Source organism: Pavona decussata, unplaced genomic scaffold, assembly GCF_977016875.1.
Source record: "Pavona decussata unplaced genomic scaffold, jaPavDecu1.1 SCAFFOLD_16, whole genome shotgun sequence".
In the NCBI taxonomy this organism is placed as follows: Eukaryota; Metazoa; Cnidaria; class Anthozoa; order Scleractinia; family Agariciidae; genus Pavona; species Pavona decussata.
The window spans coordinates 725001-743524 of NW_028145439.1; the positions used below are offsets into that span (position 1 = coordinate 725001).

General features: G+C 39.0%; 4 protein-coding genes across 4 annotated transcripts in view; 3 read left to right on the forward strand and 1 right to left on the reverse strand.

Annotated features, from left to right (window-relative positions):
* LOC146487177 (cytochrome c oxidase subunit 7A2-like, mitochondrial) overlaps positions 1-91 on the forward strand; it is a 6906-nt gene extending 6815 nt beyond the window's left edge. The window contains exon 3 of the mRNA XM_085086233.1: positions 1-91. This exon is cut by the window's left edge and continues 313 nt beyond it. The gene's annotated coding sequence lies outside the window, so the exon portion shown is untranslated.
* Positions 92-2240: 2149 nt separating this feature from the next.
* Positions 2241-4252, forward strand: LOC146487179 (uncharacterized). The gene is made up of 3 exons (XM_085085335.1): positions 2241-2378; positions 3113-3194; positions 3831-4252. The coding sequence occupies exons 1-3, from the start codon at positions 2320-2322 to the stop codon at positions 4098-4100; spliced, it is 411 nt and encodes a 136-aa protein (XP_084941461.1). The 5' UTR covers positions 2241-2319; the 3' UTR covers positions 4101-4252.
* Positions 4253-7078: 2826 nt separating this feature from the next.
* On the forward strand, positions 7079-13702 carry LOC146487180 (uncharacterized). Its single transcript, XM_085086255.1, has 8 exons — positions 7079-7448; positions 7650-7781; positions 7888-8104; positions 8365-8447; positions 8973-9591; positions 10096-10382; positions 10757-12760; positions 13275-13702. Exons 1-8 carry the CDS (start codon positions 7361-7363, stop codon positions 13631-13633), a joined length of 3789 nt encoding a protein of 1262 aa, XP_084942381.1. The 5' UTR covers positions 7079-7360; the 3' UTR covers positions 13634-13702.
* Positions 13703-13744: 42 nt separating this feature from the next.
* On the reverse strand, positions 13745-18093 carry LOC146487181 (uncharacterized). Its single transcript, XM_085086265.1, has 3 exons — positions 17789-18093; positions 17410-17682; positions 13745-17005 (listed from the first exon to the last, which is right to left on the reverse strand). The coding sequence occupies exons 1-3, from the start codon at positions 18071-18073 to the stop codon at positions 15362-15364; spliced, it is 2202 nt and encodes a 733-aa protein (XP_084942391.1). The 5' UTR covers positions 18074-18093; the 3' UTR covers positions 13745-15361.
* Positions 18094-18524: the final 431 nt, after the last annotated feature.

Consider the following 18524-nt stretch of genomic DNA (forward strand, 5'->3'; position numbering starts at 1 on the left):
GATGGCATTTCCTTGTCGGTTATTTCCTTGTGTGACCTCAGAGGTAAATAATTGTTCTTACTTGTGAATTGAATAAAATGCTTTGGTGTAATTCCTGTTGTTGTCATTGACAATTTACCTGGCTTGAAAGCTGTTGGCAATAAAAATTAATGCCTACCCTCGCAACTGAGGAATAGAGAAACCGCCAGACAAAGCGTTTCTGCAATGACGTCACAGCACTACTAGCCCCAGTCTACCGTCTTGCGCGATATTGATCACGCCTCAAACGCGGGGATCATAATCATGTGACAACAAGCACATCAAAAAGAGATCTTTCCTATACACTTTAACTCAACTGCTTGGCGATTTCTGAAGGACCTTCCAGAGTGTTAGGTCCCCTCGTAGGGACTCAGCCAAGGTCAAAACTCGGGAAATCTCGGTTATATTTTGGTATCAATCATCTTGAATCAATGCAGTTGCTTAAAATCCCACGTGATCAAGTTTTGCACTCACTTATGGTTCAGTCGGACGGAAACTGAACTTGCATACATCGCATGATGCTTGTACAGGAATGAAAATTGCAAGGTTTAAAATCTGACTTAAGTTGAACATGGGCTGAAATTGGGAGTGCTACTTCGTTGTGTACGACAAAGCACGCGTGACAGCCTTCCTCCTGGCTGTAAGTCTTTGTAGCAAAACGAGCAGTATGTCTTTGTGCACTTTAAAGACAGCTTATCCGATAGTACACAACAGTGCGGAAAAGGGTTTTTTCGGTTTCCGTGAGTTTATCGCAGTTAATTCCAACAGTGTCCACCCTTTACCCCCAGGGGACGGGGGAATAGCATTTTTTGAAAAAAAGTTGGCAAATGCCCCACAGCGGGGACAAACGAGCCGGGCAAACGCCAAAGGGTGCAGTTAAAAGGGGTATCGGTTTCTTCGTTTCTTGGCTTACCTCTATTCTAATTAAATGTAAGCTTATTCACGCCAGACTAGTCTCGGGTAAGCATTTATTCTCAGTACTGTGACTGTGACCGTTCATTCTGTGGGTCTACCATCTCATTTGTGTCCTCTCCAGACGCAGTTAAGCCCCATAGCTAAGAGATTTTGATAAACCCATCAGTGCGAGAAATTTTGGTTCGGTTATGACAAGGTCGTTCAACGCCTTACAGATGATAACTGCCTTTGGGTTATTTAACTTTCGCTGGAAAGCCCTTTATATTTACGAGTAGTGTACTTTTCACTTATAGCCAACATTTTGGGTTAAAAAAGCTGAAACTATCTATACCAAATCCATCTAGGTTAACGCCCTCTGTAAGCTACACTGAACAATATCATGGCTAAATTTAAGAAATAACTTACAGGACGACACAGGAAGCCTTCAAAATGGATAGCATTTTTGCGAAACGATTAGAGCAGAGAAAGTGGGGTACCCGGCCGAAGATCGTCCGTTTGTTTCAGCAAATTTCCAGTGTATCCACGTACGCTATTACATTTACATTTCAACCAGTTGAATGGAAGGTGCTGAAAGTTAACAAATTGACGTCAGTTTTTTGTGTGCCTGTCCTGTTATTGATAATGAATTTCACCATAACATTGTCGAAGTAGCTGTGGATCGGTCCGATTTTGTTTGCTATAAAAAAAGCCAGAAGGGACAAAATGAAGTCAAAACGGGGCATAAAATGCGAAAAAGTTAAAAACTTAAACTTGTCTCGCTCTCTTATTGGTTGATAGAAAAAAGGCAGACTTTCTATTGGTTGGAGGCGCGGTGGTGAAGTGGTTAGCGCGTCGGACTTTCGATCAGACGGTCGAAGATCTGAGGGCCGTTGGTTGGTCTCTTCATTGCTGTGTTGTTTCCTTAGACAAGAAACTTTGCTCCACATTGTCTTTCTTCACCCAGATGTATAAATGGGTACCGGCGACATACTGCTGGGGGTAACCCTGCGATGGACTAGCATCCCATCCAGGGGGGAGTAGCAATACTCCTAGTTGCTTCATGCTACAGAAACCGGGCTAAGCTCCGGCCGTGTGGGCCACTTAGGCTCTTGTGCGACTTTACTTTACTTTCTATTGGTTGAAAAGTGACAGATTGACGTTGATGTTACGTCAACATCGCAAAAATTATAAATTCACGTGTATGTCCGCTTATTTACCATGAAAAATTAGCCAATAAGCACGCGAGAATTTCTGCAGTTATTGTAAAATTTATGTTCGAAGGCTAAAGAATCGACCAATACGTTTTCATCGTGCGCGCGCAATAATCGTAAAGCAAATGTGCACTTTGACGTCATAATGATTTCTGAAAGTTAGATGTGGGCATGTGACTTGAAACACTGAGGAACCATGTTTGGATCGAGGGGAAAAGTAAAAGCGTGCAACTTCGTGCACAACGATGAAATATGGTTAGTGTTTTGATTTGTTTATCTTTTAACTGGCCTTAGAACAGGGCCTGGTTCTTCAAAGCAAGATTAAACTTGTTCAGGATCAGCTTCAACTTTGAATCAACAATGATTTTGCCAAAACGGTTTTGCTCTTCATTTTCGACTTTGATCTGACTCCCCTCACTTCAGCTAAACATTAGCTTCTGCAAAACATTTTCAACCAGCAAAATGAAATGTTAAGTTAACGTTTAATCCTGAATCAGTGCTAATGAACTTCCGAATAATTGGGCCCAGTTTTATAATAAGTTCGGATCATCTATCTCTCGTGCATTGTCATTACAGGGTGTTTAAATTGCAACGTTCATTTCGGGAGGAGATGCAAAAATTGTACCTTGCTGTTCACCTAAACCGTTTTAAGATCAGATCAGATAGACATTTACTTATGGGTCAATTGGAATGGTAGTTGCAAACCAACTAAACAATATTGCCAAAACATATTAACTTTATTATTAGTAAGGGCGCTAAAATAAAATTTAGAGCTAGAGCATGTGAGAAAATTGATAATAATGACAAAATATAGCAATTATAGCCCAGCAAGTAGTGTACCTTGCATTGGTTCTTCTTCCAATAGGTTCGTTGCTTTTTTACGTTTGCGTTGATCAGCTTCAGGCTGATCACTTTCACCAATTCTTAAAGCAACTTGTAGGTAACAAAGAAAACGAGAAACTTGAAAGGATGCACCTTTTTTATCGCAGGAAAGATCACGTCAATAGAGAGCTTCTGTCACAAAGGCGTTGGCCGGACAAGTGGGGTTTCCTGGCCAGTGAATACCGGCAGGTATGCATCGGGCGTGAAATCGTTATTTGGTCAGTTACGGTAAAATTTTGAATATAAGTTCCCTCCCTCCCCTATTGTCTCCGTTGCAGCACAAAGCGAAAACTCTCTCCTCCATGGCTTGTGTCTCTCCTATTTGTCTGACGTTTCCACTTTTAACAAAGATCTCAACAATTACAGCCTTCCATCTTCCCGAACAAACCTTGTACTTCCAAGACAAGAATAAGCTATTACAAAAACAGTTTTGCATTTCAGGAGTCGAGGTCCGGAATGCTCTTCTCTGCAGTCTTAAAGAGAAGATATTCCTGAGTAGATTTAACGCTAACTTAAAATTAAGTCGCACACTACAATCAACCTCGCCTTGCGGACACCTCGCTATTACGGGCACCCCGATAAAACGAACAGCAGCTAATTCCCCCCCCCCCCCCCCCAAAAAAAAAAAATAAATAAATAAATAAATTACAGACGTTTGACTGAAATCAATTTCCGCTACTACGGCCTCTCGCTATTAAGGACACTAACTTGCGGTCCCGAGGGTGTCCGCAATAAAGGAATTTGTCTTGACTGTATCTGTAGAACACGTTTACCTTTGCTTGCCTGGAATAGGTGTTATGATGCCAATAATCTTACCACTTGCAGTTACAACAAGAAACACTGAGGATCGGACAAGACGAAATTGATTTCGAAGAGGAGCGTAAACAAGAGAGCAGACATACTGAAGACAGCGAGGAAAAGACCGTGATACAGAAAAGTGTGCAGGCTGGCGACGAAAAAATGGTGTACCCCGAGACTGCATCACAGAGGGTTGGGTGGAAACCCGAGATAATACAACGAAATGAGGTTGAGCGACACGCACGTGGGAAGCAAGACATCGTTAAGTTATTTAAGTGGCCACGCGAGGGTGTTTAGAGTACCGCAGAATGTATTTAACTTATGTTATTGAAGTAAACAAGGAAGCTTTTTAATGAAAAATTGTTTGACTGATTTTCGAGTTGGTGTCTGCAGATTGTCATGAAATGTCCTTTCAAATAAATACTTTTTAATAAAGTAAGCTTTCTGTGGTCAATGTGTTTTTTGTTATCAGCTATCTGTACAATAGAGACACTCTGGGAAACTTAAAGAAGGCTACTAGTGTCTCTTAACGAAGCGAAAAATCTCTGGGCTACGTTTCCTGAAGGAATTGAAAACCACGTGAAAAACGTCCGAAAAAGCGATCCTGGAAAGCACTGTAAGATGGTAATGCCTCCAGCCCTTTATATTGCTCTGCAAGGTTGCATTTGGACCAAAAAGGATTCCTGCGTTCTTAGGAAAGGTAAGTATTTATGAAAAATCTGAAATGTTTAGAATTTTCTGATAAAATTGAAAACCCAACTGAACTCTTCATCCATAACTAAGTTTTCATAGAAATAATCCATTGCATAGTATCAATAGCTTGCAATTCCTGAATTGTTTCGCTAAAATTAAATTTGTTTGCCGTACTTTATAGGGAACAGACAAAAAGCACTCGTCTTTCAGTAGCAAAAAATCTTTTCTAGTCCAATGTTTAAACACTTTCTCGGCATCCAAGTATTCAATTGAGCCTTCCTTGCATATCATCCAGTTGGTACCAATTAAATGAAACCTGTTTCTATCCAAGAGCTCACCAATGGATGCCTTTGAATATTATTTTTTACGTATAAACAGATTGTCACCGTGGGTAGCCATTCTTGCTTGCATCGACCAAAATATTCCGCGTGAACGCCTCCAGGCGTATTGTTGAACAATTTTCTGCTTGGCAAATAACATTTTCATTGTCTCTAGCACTCTCTAGCAAATAATTTAGCTCTTTTTAACTCGTGAATGCGCGCATGCGCAATGAGCGAGATATAGCGATAGTGGGATTTTCACTTGGGTGGTTGGTAGTGAATAAGTAATCGTAATATAGCGGAGCGGAATTTCACTCTGGCGCTGGTCGAAATTAGCGAAATTAGCGTTTTCGGAAGGGAACACATCTCTTGGAAACGGTGAATCGAAAGGGGAACTTCTAATGGATGCTCGATAGTTTCAACAACGGAAATCAATTTTTGTTCGATTTGTGGTTTTATTTAGTTTTGGAAAGAACTGCAGTGTTCAAGTGAATTTTTTCAAGTTAAGTTTATTACATGGAAAATGGAGGGTTGCTATTCTTTTAAGACCCTTGGTGGTACAACACTACGACTACGCGGTACAAGCCACCAAACGTGTCTGGATGCTATCTGAAGGAAATTATGGTGTTACGTATCGCGTGTGGGCCACAACATCATCCATCCCGAGAGCGCCCCTCCTGTCAGAGGCCCACCCCACGCGAGTACCAAATACACACCGGACAGAATTTATCAACTGAAGGATCAGGACATTTTTTTGTGAGGGATAGGGTGAGAGGGGGTGGGGTGCTTACTTGTTTGCAAAATTAGATAAATTGAGGAGAGGAGCCGGCGTACCAAATTTGAGGGCAAAACTATTGTTTCCAATATGTGGCATGAGGACTGGTTTATGAATTAGGCAAATGCCTACAATGAAGGATATTTTTGGTTTCATGCTAGGATCTATTGCATTTAAAGATGGAAAGAACTAGCTAAAGGATGTAGTGATCTTCATTAGTAAGTACTGATACTGCCTCTTATCCTCCCCCCCCCCCACCTCCTCCACGGCAACTCTCCAAACAACCCAGCCCACGCGCGCAAATGAATAATAATAATCATAATAATAATAATAATAATAATAATAATAATAATAATAATAATAATAATAATAATAACAATAATAATAATAATAATAATAATAATATTAACAACTTTATTTATCCACAGAATCCTTATCACTAAAAAGTGGTCTTCTAAAGAGCCGTGCGCATTAAACCTAGTGCTAAAAAGCTAAGGCATTAAAATTAACAAACACGATTGAAAAATCCTATAATAGGTGCTAAAACTAAGTTAGAAAAATTCTAAAATACAATAGCGGGAATAGAAACTATTCAAAGTAGCGGCCTGCTTAGCCTCCGCTGACAGACTGTTCCATATTACTGCGCCCCTATAACGAAAACTTTTCTTGAGGGCCTCAGTGTTCGGTCGCGGAATAAACAAGTTATGTTGTGCAACTCGCAGATTATGTCTATGAATGGTATTAACGCTAGCGAATTTATCAGAGAGATATTCGGGTACGAGGTTATTTACAGTTTTGAACATTAAAGATTTCAGTTGTTTTGCACGTCTGTCAGCGAGGCTATTCCATTTAAGAGCATGGAGAATCGGGGCAGATCTGGCGTCCCAACTATACCCTATTATTATGCGTGCAGCCCTGTTTTGTAATTTCTCTAGTTTTTGGCTGAGGCCATTACCGATACAGCCCCTGACAGCGCTGTAATAATCGAGATGCGGAAGAATCAATGACTTGTAAATTGTGACAAGGGTACTCTGGGGACATGTCGGTCTTAGCCTCCTCAGCGCAGCAAGTACTTTAGCAACTTTACTGACGACTTCGGAGATGTGAGCCTCCCACGAGATTATTTCATCAACCTGAACGCCCAGGCATTTGTAACTATTGACTCTTTTAATTGAATGCCCATCAAGGCATATGTGAGGTTCACTAGGGAGCAAAGAGATTCTCTGCCTTGTGCCTGTAAACAGACATTTAGTCTTGAGGACATTAAGACTAAGCGGTTAGAGTCGAGCCATTGTTTCCGATTGCTTAGATCGTGAGTCAGGGATGAAAACAGCTCTTCAGGATCGTTGGAAGCAAACGTGAGATAAGTGTCATCGGCGTACATTCTCACATCTGACAGAAGATTACAGTTTGGGATGTACAGTAAGAATAGCAGGGGGCCAAGAATATTCAACCTTGAGGCACCCCACAACCAATGAAGCTCAGCCTCCTCCTCAGGCGCTTCGTTTCGCATTTTGGTCAAAGGCGAGCGTGAAACGCGAGCGACTGGTGACGAAGCGCGAGGGACCACGGGAAGGAGAAAGAAGAGAAGGGAAGCGCCTGCGAGATCTTGTGTCGATTTCTTGACAATTTTGTCGTTTTCTTGCCATCGTAAAGTTTTCGAGTTTTTAAGCCTTGGAAGCGCTTGATTTTGGTAGCACTTTGTTGTCAACTTTGTAAACGTTAACTGGACTGGCAAATGGTTCAAAATTCGCAATACTTCAGTAGGAATGGCTGCCAAAGAGGTCGAGGATACGTGTGATGATTCATTCGAACTTGAAGACCTTGAAGAATCATTTGATGACTTGGCAATATCGGGTAAGTCTTATTTTAACATTGAATAAGTCGGGTTTTTTTAGAATAAGGATGAGTAAATTACCGTAGAGCGGTTGCAGAATACTTTTTTGTTCACCTGTGTCGGAACGCTTAAAGAACCAAGTATATAAATTTGTAATTTAATGACATGCATGTTTTACCTCGCCAAGTACGACTAATTATAAATTTTTCCTTTCTTGTAAGGCACATCCATCGAACCACATACAAGTACTCCCGTGAAAGAACCGAGGCCTTCTTGTTCAAGGAGTTTATTAACAAGACAGAAGCATGACCTTACACCAAACTCTAAATCTGCGAGTTTACCAAATACGAAACGTAGGTGTGAAATATGACTGTATTTTCGTTGTCTTTTGTTAATAGTAAAAGAAAAAAAAAAACATTTTAAGGCGTGCATCACATACAACACTCATTATCTTTTCAGGGAGGTCCCTTAATTCTCGAGAGATAAGTTCTAGGCAGGATGAACTATATTCACGGATCAGGGAAGGGTTTGAAGAGAAGGAAGGCTCCAGCACCGATCAATCTGTCATGTTAGATTGCCTCAATCTAGATGAGGGAGACAAGAGCCTCTTGACAAGAGCTACAAAAGCAGTCTTTCCAAGCTCAGAGTTAAGAAGAGTAAGAAGTAAAGGACAAGCGTATCCTCTTTGGTCAATGTGGTCAATGTCAATGTAGTCTAGTTTTTGTATGAATTCTAAACAACTCAAACTGAGATTCCCGACATTTTACCCGCAAGTTTATGATATTTACCAATCTTTGCTGATGTAAACCTGTTTAAATGCTTTTACTCAGGCTCTATTAATAAGGTAGTTAAGAATAATGTTTCATTATCAACACAGTTTTCAGGCCATGTATGACTAATTTTTTAAAGTAATTTATTTTCCTTAATTGAAAAAAGGGTTTCCTATAAGTATATTAATGTTACTGTGAAAACAAAGTTTGATTCTTTGGAATACAACACAGCCGTTGAGAATGATCCAGGTTGGTATGATTTAATTTTTTTTTTTAGAAAAAAGAAACATAATTCTAGGGGAAATTATATTACTGAAATACATATTTGCATGATAAACTATCTTTTTTGAATCTCTTTTGTAGCTAGCATAGTTTAAGTCACTAAAAGGTAGGATTTCATCGGTTTTAATATTCCTCAGAATCCAGTGTTTCACGTTTCACTCATTTGCTTTCATCGATGATTCTTTTACTCATCACATTGTGCAGTTCCAAAAAAAAAAATCCATACCCACCCCATGGAAGGTCATCAGAAATTCCTAGGGGGAGGGGGTCTTAAAAGCCAAAATTTTAGAAGCAAAGTATGAAGCTAAACTAGAATTTCCTGGGGGGAAAGGGGGTGCAAAATAAAAAACCTTCTGTGGGGGGAGTATGGATATTTTCTGGAACTGCACATATTATTTTGAGTATCAGTTGAAATAAAAAAATATATATATATTGAAATGATCTCACTATTCAACTAGTTTTAACTATTGTGATCTCCTGCCTAATTTGCAGATGAGATAATATCAATGAAAAGGCAAATCCAAGCAAGCGAAGAGACCATGAAGCAAATATGGATGCGTCTTGCCGAATGTCTCCAGGAGAATGATTTGCTTACGTTGGTTGCTCAGTATGCTCAGGAAGCACGTGAAAGGGATCGATATATTTCTGGCTTGATTAACTTGTATGAGAAAGAGATCAGAAGGCTCAATGTCAGGAGACATGATGTTTTAAATGAAAATCAAAAGAAGCTCTTAGAAGAAGAAATTCACTACTTAACTTCGCACAGAGAAGGAAATTTTAGAAGTGGTGACATTGCCTCACGTCATGACCTCATCACTGGAGACCTAATAGATAGTTTCATGACCAACATTCAGGAACACTGCCCATTGATAAGCAGTATTTTAGAAAGTTTGGTGGTAGGATCAAGAGCAGAGAGAAATCTTCTTAAGACCAATGAATATAAGTTCAAGTGTGCATCCCATGCCCTAGCTGCCCTGTTGAATATCAGATCATCCAAATCATCATCTGACTTTCCACTCCTGTTTGGACTGCTTTGCATAAGCTATGGAGGAGGCAAACAATTTATCAATATGTTGAATGCAGTTGGCCTTTCTTTGCATTGGGATACAATGTAGGTTGATTGACAATGATTATAAACTACATTTACATGTACATGGAGGGATTTTATGATTGGTCAAGTTATGTAGAACTATCTAAACTGAAATTCTGGATACAATTTATTTTACAAAACAAAAAAGAATAGTATCAATCATACAGTCTAGGCTTGATTCACACTGTTGCATTATTCAACAATGTTTTCTGGTTTCACTTTTGTCAATCATCTTGACCTCTCACAGGGGAAACAGATGCTCAATGTACGTGATCAGAGTGTAGAACAGTGTACATAGGTGTAGATGTTTAGAACTGGTTATCACTTATGTTACTTTGTTTAAATATTTGGTTATTTAATCCATTTGTTGTGATTTTTGGCAGTCTAAAAAAGGACTATAAATTGGTTATAGGATGTATACTTCAGTCTTTGCATGTTATTACAGGGGTAGGAAAATCTGAGGAATTACAGTGTGACCAAAATTAATGTAATTTTGTTGTGTCTTTTTCTTTTTACTACATGTAGCATGAAATTTCTTGATGAAAGATTGAACAACTTCTCAGAGATCATCAGCAGCAAGTTTCCTGCAGAACAACCTGTCATCCTGTTAATGGACAACATTAACATGTATAGAGGAAAACACAGGCATGACCGACTGTACAAATCTCTAGGACCAAAAATGTGGAACTTCACTGGAAGAGGAGCTGTCCTTCCCAATTTGGTAGGAATAGAAGATTTGTTCCGCAATGAAGAGACTTGTATCAAACCACAGCGTCCAGTTCAAGAATTGGTGGCTGAAGATGTCTTAATAGGTGAGTTGACATAACTTGCTTTTTTCTATCAGTCTTACTTTCATTTTCACTTCTTGCTAATACCAGGAAAACTTGAATTATTTTCACTATTTTAACCAAACATGGTTTTTTTTATTTATTTATTTATTTATTTATTTTTTTTGTCACTTGTCACATAACTCTATTCAAATTAAGATACAGTGTACACATTTTTACATCCTTTCTTTTCCTGGGTGAATGACAGAGTCTGGTGAGTTGCTTTTTTTATGACCACTTATGGAAGTGAAAGGGTTATAGCCGGTACCTGACACTGTTAAATAATGTATATAATTCTGGATGACTGTTAGCTGAAAATGCCCTATTGATAGCTAAAATAATTTTCCTTTTTTAAGCAGAAAGTCACCCAAACCACTTGAAAATCTGGAATGAGGCGCGAGACAGTTACTACCTGCAACTCCTGATGACTGGATTGAATGAGATACCTGTACCTGACAAGGACTTCAAGGATTTGACCGAGGAAGAATTTGTAGAATGGCTAAGTAAACAAGACATTAGTGTCCTTAGAAGGAAAGGGAAATATTTAATTCAAGTTCCAGAAATGATAAATCCACAAAGCAGCAATGCAAAGTCAGATGTCGTAATACTGCCACTGTCCCTTGAAGATAATTCAACTATTACTGGGACTGCATGCATTCTTGAAGAATTTGGTAAAGAATTCAGTATCAGTTGCAATCATGACACATGCTTCTTGACATTTAATGACAACACTAAAACATTCGACTTGAAAGAAGCTCGCAACAGGTTCGAATTCTTAACACTTTTAGAGAAACACAAGTCAGAGATGAAAGAGCTCAAATTACAACTTGAAAGGAGAGAAAAGGGTGTCGAAGGTGCTGCTTCGGTAGAGGCTGATGATGAAGAAGACACATGCTTTGTTACTGCTGCTACGGATGGAGATGAACAATGTGATTATCATGCTGGTGATGATAATGATGATGATGATAATGATGGTGAAAATGTTGAAAGTAGAGAAACTCCTACCGAGTCCAAGAAAAATATGTTTCAGAAAATCGATGGCAAATTCAACAAGATGTATGACGGTGTGGTGAAGAAAATGTGGAAGGCTGTCCATGACCCAGACTCTACTGCATTCGAACGATTTCTTAATGAGATGGAAAAAACACGTTGTGACTGGGACACTTCCAACATGGACCATTTTGGAAGAACAATTTTGCATGCTGCTGTGGAGGATAACAATGAGACATTGATCCAGTCGTTATTACATGTTGGAATTGACCTAAACTGTTTAGAAGGATGTGGAGCTTCGCCACTAACCTTGGCTGTGCTAAACAAAAATGAAAAGCTGGTGAAGCTTCTTCATGGACATTTTGCACTGAGCTCTGGACCACTGTTCATTAGGATGCCAAGTCCACTTGATATTGCCAAGGCAATGGGCTTGGAGGACATTGTCAACTTATTTGAAAATGAGCCTGACAATGAAGAAGATAGACTGTTGTTGCTAAGGTTTGAAGGAGGTATTACTAGTGATGAATTGAATGTTGCATCTGAAGAGGTTTCAATTGATGAAGATGGAAATGATGGTTTTGTTTTTAATCGGCCAGCATGCAATGCATGCCCGACAATTATTGTTGGTGATAATGGAACAAATAAAGTCTGCAGGGGTGTCAGAAATCGTTCCACGTCAGCATATGGTTGGTGTTCAGAATTTCCAGGTGACATGCACACTAAGGGATATCTGTGTGAAGCTTGTTTTAAGGTGATGGGCAAAGGAGGCTTTCATTACCTTATCCACAAAGTAATGAAAAGACCGAAGTTAACACAAGAGGCATTTGGTAAAAAGAAATTCCAGGAACAGAATTTGGGCCGAATCAAGGAAGCAGTACGCGATGGGGGACTAGCTTATGGCCTTGCAGCTGTTCAAGAATTTAAGAAGTCTTCCTATTTTCCTTCAGAGTCTGATCTGAAGGCATCCCTGCGTCGCAGTGGATCACACACTGGAGTGCTTCTGGATGCCTTTAAGAGGTGGCTAGAAGATGGAGCAGCTGAAGATGCATCCTTTAAATATCATGCTGAACTTATCACCATGTATGCACCACTGCTTGAACTCTATTGCCGTGCTACAAAACATGGAGATGGTGTAAGCAGGGAAACTGTGTGGCTCGTGTTGTTGCCAATATTTTGCCAGCTGGGAATGAAGAACTACTGGACAGAATCACTAGTTCATGTTGTAAACTTTATTGCAAGGTGGCCTCTAGCTGTTCGGAAGATGATGCAGCAGAACTGTAGCATAAGCATGAAGGGAAACAAGGGTGCCAACATTGACTTGGACGAGTATGTAGAAACATACATAGTACAGCCCCTCAAGAATTATGTGTCAGGTGAATTCCAGCTTTACATGTACAGTTCTATTATGTACATAAAAATAACTTTACTTTGAGCCCTCTTTTTCAAGGGAATTATTATTATTATTATGCAGGGCCCCACTGAAAACTGCCAAGGCGAGTGGCCTCCATGGATAAATATTGTTATTATTATATTATTATCAAAAGCATCCGTTATGACCGTCTTCTTCTTTGTCAAACTTTGATTTTGTATATTACATAATGTATGCTTTGGTATAAACTTTATTGACCTTTCATTCTTTTCATTCTTTCATTTATTCTTTTTTATTTTCCTTCTTTTGTTTTTTTTTTTTTAATGTATGCAAGACAAAAGTAAATAACAATCAAACTGGCTTGAATAGTTTTATCCCTTAATAAATTCAACCACAACATGTGTATATTGGAAGTTAAATTGCCAGTGTAAACCTTGTAAAGTCAATTTATTGTTTGATTACATTAAACATTGACTGACAGTAAGCTTAAGGAAAATATATATTTTTTACCACGACAGGACATACAAGTGTACAGATGTGCAAGCGGCTTATGGCCAATGTCCAATTATTCGGCCAGGTAAGAAGGGCATATGCAGACAGGGAAGCTTTTGATGTGCATGTTACCAGCAAACACAAGGAGCAAGACCCAATGCCTGATCAGTTGAAAGGCATGTGGTTCTGCCTCAAGGAGAAATTCTTCCAGCCACAGAAGGACAACACAACAGTCCACAAGTACAATATGCAAGGGCAATGTGAAGGGAGCATTACCAAAAGTCTGAAGGATGTTTTTCAGAAGGGAATTGACAAGATAAAGCAGAAGTTTGACCAAAAAATGTATGAATGTTTTGCTGAAAGAAGGTTACTGTCACAAGATTGAAAATCATTATAGCTTTTCAACCAACTTTTTCATGTTGGAGTTGTCAATGACACAAAATTTCATTTTTGAGGTGGGTAAGGGTGGGGGGGGGGGTAGGGGTCAGATTTTTAAGGCATTGTTTTAGCTTGGTTTCCTTTTCAGTCTTTTTGTGTATTTTAATAAATTTTTTCTATTGAATATGCCCTTTGCTGGAATAGGTCATGTGACATTCCTTCAGCAAAAATTATGGGATACAGCTCTAAAAGAACCATAGATGGAAAGAGCATGATAACATTAGGCATACGCCGAACTTTGAGGTTAGTGACAAATAGGACCAAGATTTTATGACTGTTAAAATATCTGAAAAATTATAGGGATTTGTATGAAAAAACTTGCTGGATTACAAAGCATATGTCCCAGCAAGTTTTCCATACAAATCCTTATAATTTTCCAGAAATTTTAGCAGCTATAAAATCTTAGTCTTATGCGTCAGTAACCCCAATATTTGCCTTCTGGTTAATTTTCTCCTGCTCTTTTCCATCTATGGTATTTTTAGAGCTGTATCCCTTAATTTTTTGCTGAAGGAATGTCACATGACCTAGTCTTGCAAAGAGCATATTGTCAGTGACAACACCATCATAGTAACATTGTTTCTCTATTTGAAAAGCCAAGAGAGATTCATGTCAAATTTAATTTAAATTGAGATCGAAATAAGACAATTTCATTTTCAAATATTTGCCTCAAAAAGGAAAGAATAATGGAATTGGTATCTACAAATGGACATTTCACCACTTCTAAACAAGGAACTAAGAACTTCAAACATGTGTCAAGTGAAATTAAAACTGTATTTTAGGATAAATGTAACTCATTGTAGTATTAAAGGTTACTGATTGACAACACATCTACCTTAATACAAAAAATCTACAATATAACAGCCTACAGGACTGACTTTGCATTGATCAATAGGCCTATTGCAACTTGGGTTCATGTGACCTATGTGGTACAACCAAAAAAGAAACCCAGTGATTGAAAGAGCATAGAACAAAACAAGGATCAGCCAGTTTTAAGGTTAGACAAGTGTGATTTAATGGTGGCTGGAATAAATTAGCTTTTCATTATACATAAATGGAATACCCTGCATTATCTTAGTCTTTTGTTTAGATCATCTAACAATTCCTGCCATCTAGCTAATTTTCTCATGCTCTTTCCATCTCTGGTATTGTTTAGGTTGTATCCCATAATTTATGCAATAGGCAGGTCACCAGCTACTAAGGGTATATTTCTTGCATTTTTGGTATTTACTTGATTATCCCTTCACTCCCAACAGAGGCCAAAGTGAAAAATTCCCCCATAAAATATATTTTTTTAATCCTTAGAAATAAATAATACTATGCAAAAGTTTTGCTAAAGATTTTGAAAGGTAACATCGTATGATTTCCTCGTCAGATTTAACAGTGACAAATAATCTCTCATTAGGGTTAAGCACCACAGCCAAGGCACTAAAAATTTAAATAGTTCTGTGGTGACCAATTGGGAAGAATATGTAATTTACTATCATGACGGAAATCATTTGTTGCATTTCAAGGAAATCAATGGCTTGGATAACACATATTGATGTGGTTAAATTTTACCTTTGGAAAAATCTGGTATTATCTGTTTCAAATGCATATACATTACAGAAATCAGAAGAGAGAAATATATCAAAATAGTGCAAAGGCAAACTTGTTTAGCCTTTTAAACCCTTAGTTCTCACTCTAGTCTCTTTACACTGATTTCATCATTTGTAAGGGCTCTTGCTTCAGGACCAATTGTAATTGCTGCTGTCTTTGTTGAATCAGTAGAGCATGGGATGTTTTCTTTTAAAATGTTTCTGACAATAAGCAACTGAATAAACTTTGAGGCAGACTGGAATGAAAAGTTACCTTTGCCTGAGGCAAATTTCTGGACTTCATTGAATTTCTTGGCAGTCACTTCTTTTCGCTTAGAACCAATGAAGGTGAGGACAACTTGTTTTAAAGACACCTTCGAATGAAGGTGCAGCATACCCTCCACACACTGAACAACACTCTTTCCATCTTCCGAGGCATCCCTGCTGGCTGGGTGATGTGCTTTGTGACAGGCATCGCAATTGTTACAATCACCTACTACTTCACCAAAGTACTGTAGCAACTGCTTGGTTCTACAGCCATTATTAATACAATACATAGAAATTGCATTGAGACTTTCATGAGCCAAACTTTTGTGCTCATTGTCAGCTAAAGATGTGATCATCTGAAGTTGTTTACCCCTGTCCTCAAATTTAAAAAAGATAATGCACTTTGCCTGAGCACCATCCCGTCCAGCCCTGCCAGCTTCTTGGTAGTACTCAACAGGAGACTTTGGTAGTGTGTGATGAATCACAAAACGGACATTGGCTTTATCAATTCCCATTCCAAATGCAGATGTGGCACACATAACAAGTGCTCGTCCCTCTAGCCAGGCAGAACTTGTTTCCTTTTTCTCAAACGGATCCAGTGCCCCATGAAAATATGTGGCATTTATACCTTTAGCGTTAAGTGTATAGGCCAGCTCAATAGTGTCTTTCCGTTCCATACAGTAAACGATACCACAAGAATTGGCAAAGTCTTCGCCGATTAACTTAGCAATGTCATCTTTGGCAGAAGACTTCTTAGAAACCACACTGAAATGTAAGTTGCTTCTCAAAAATGACTGGGCAACAATAATTGGGTTGTCCAGTCGCAATTGGAGGGTTATTACTGACACAGTTCTGTCAGTTGCGGTTGCTGTCAGCGCCACCATGGGTACACCATAATCCTTTAGTGCCCCCAGGCTGGAGTAACTAGGACGGAAATTGAACCCCCAACAGTCGATACAGTGGGCCTCATCTACAACAAACTGGGCTAGCATGTTATTAGCAGACATTGTTTGCAGCAAACGCTTAACATTTGGTGTTGTTATAGTTTCAGGAGTAGTAAAGAGAAACTTGTAAGACGGGTTAGGCATACTTAAGTTGTGATAAACAACCATTTTCTCTTCGTCTTTCATACTGGACACAAGGTAACACACAGTAAGTCCAACCTTGCGCAGTCGCTGAACTTGGTCAAGTATAAGGGCAATCAGCGGTGTGATGACAATGGTGACTCCAGGTAGAATGATCCCGGGAACTGCGTAGCACACGGTTTTTCCTCCACCAGTTGGCATCAGGACAACACAATCATTTTTATTTAAAATGGCATTTACTGCATTTTGTTGTTTCCCACGAAATTTGTCATATCCAAAGACATTTTTTAAGGTGTCTAGAGGCACATCTCCTGTCTGGCTAGCTGGCTGTTCCACTGGCATCTCACTGACCACTTCATGTTCCTCTAGAGGGGTAACAAAATTCTCCATAACCTTAAAAATAACATAAACAAAAATTGGTTTTAAAACAAAAAGAGGATTATTTATGTGCATCGTTTGACCTGTGTAATATTACAAAACAAGAACAACGACAATTTATAAAAGAAGATAAGTTTTCAGATGTTTGTCAGCGTTTGATCATAGAAAGAGGTAGTAGAATTTAAAAAAAGGTGGCCCATTTAATTACAAGATCAAGGTCTGCGGGCATGTAATCCTGTGACAAACATAGAAATTGATATTTACATTTATAAAAAGCAGAGATAACGAAAACAATCCAGTGAAAGAATGAATAGTAGTTTTCGATTTCTGAATCATTGCTCAAAACGTTAATCGGTCAAAAAGTTTGTACTGGATCATGTTTTAATCTCGAGACAGTATAATCTTAAATAAAGTATTACCTTTTTAACAAAGCAAGCTTCTAGTGTAATGACGGTGCCTTTCGATCCACCATGAATTTCTTTGTGGCTGTACCATGCCTTGAAATTGACCAACAGGCTGGAGGTAGACACTGATATTATGACTCCTTTGTTCCCTTTCGAATACTCATTCAACACACCAGCGTGCAACAGATACATGCCGAACATCTTCGCGGCCTCATTTGGCCGTTTTGCCACAACTCTTAGCTTGTCGTTGGCTATTCCGACGGAGTAGATGGTTTCATCACTGGGGACCTAAAGCAATGGAAGTGCGCATTGAGCTATTAAATTAAGCTTAATTACGAATGCAAAAGTCATGTACCGTAACGAACATTCTCATAAATATGTATTAAAATATTACCTGTCGTGAGCGTTTCTCGTAAAGCTTCTCTAGGATATTTCTCGTTTCCTTGCCGTGTAACTTTTTCATTCTGACATGGGCTGCTTCTTCGATTTTCTGCACGAAACGAGCTTCAGCATGTCGAATTCGGTAATGTTGCTGAAGTCCATTTTTTTGAAAGAAAACAGACTCCTCTTGGCACACTGGATGTGGACATGCTATTTTTTGTTCTAAATAAGCGAAATGTACAGGTCTAAATTCGTTTTTAAAAATTACGTAATCGTCCGCCATTAAACATTCCGCCATCTTGAAAACAAGATCTGCCAGACGTCTCTCCCCCTTTCTCCTTCCCGCCGTCCTTTGCGTGCACAGAGAGAGATAGAGAGAGAGAGAGAGACGTCTGGGAACGAGGCAGAATGAAGCTAGTTTCAGAATTTACGTTGTTTATAACTGTAACCTGAGTCCTATCAGAGAGGTAGTCTCGGAAAAGATTGAGACTTTCACCTTTAAACCCATACAGCTCCAATTTTGATAGGAGGATCAATGCCTTTTTTAAGTTAATAAACAGAATGGCATTTTTCAAACGGTCGTCGATGTTCCGATACCAATAAGAGCTGTAAGAGTAGGGTGCATAGGTCTAAAACCAGACTGAAATTTCGAAAGTAGCTTACTGTCATTTAAATATGCATATACAGTCAACTCCCTTTATTGCGGACACCCTTGGGACCGCGAGTTAGTGTCCTTAATAGCGAGAGTC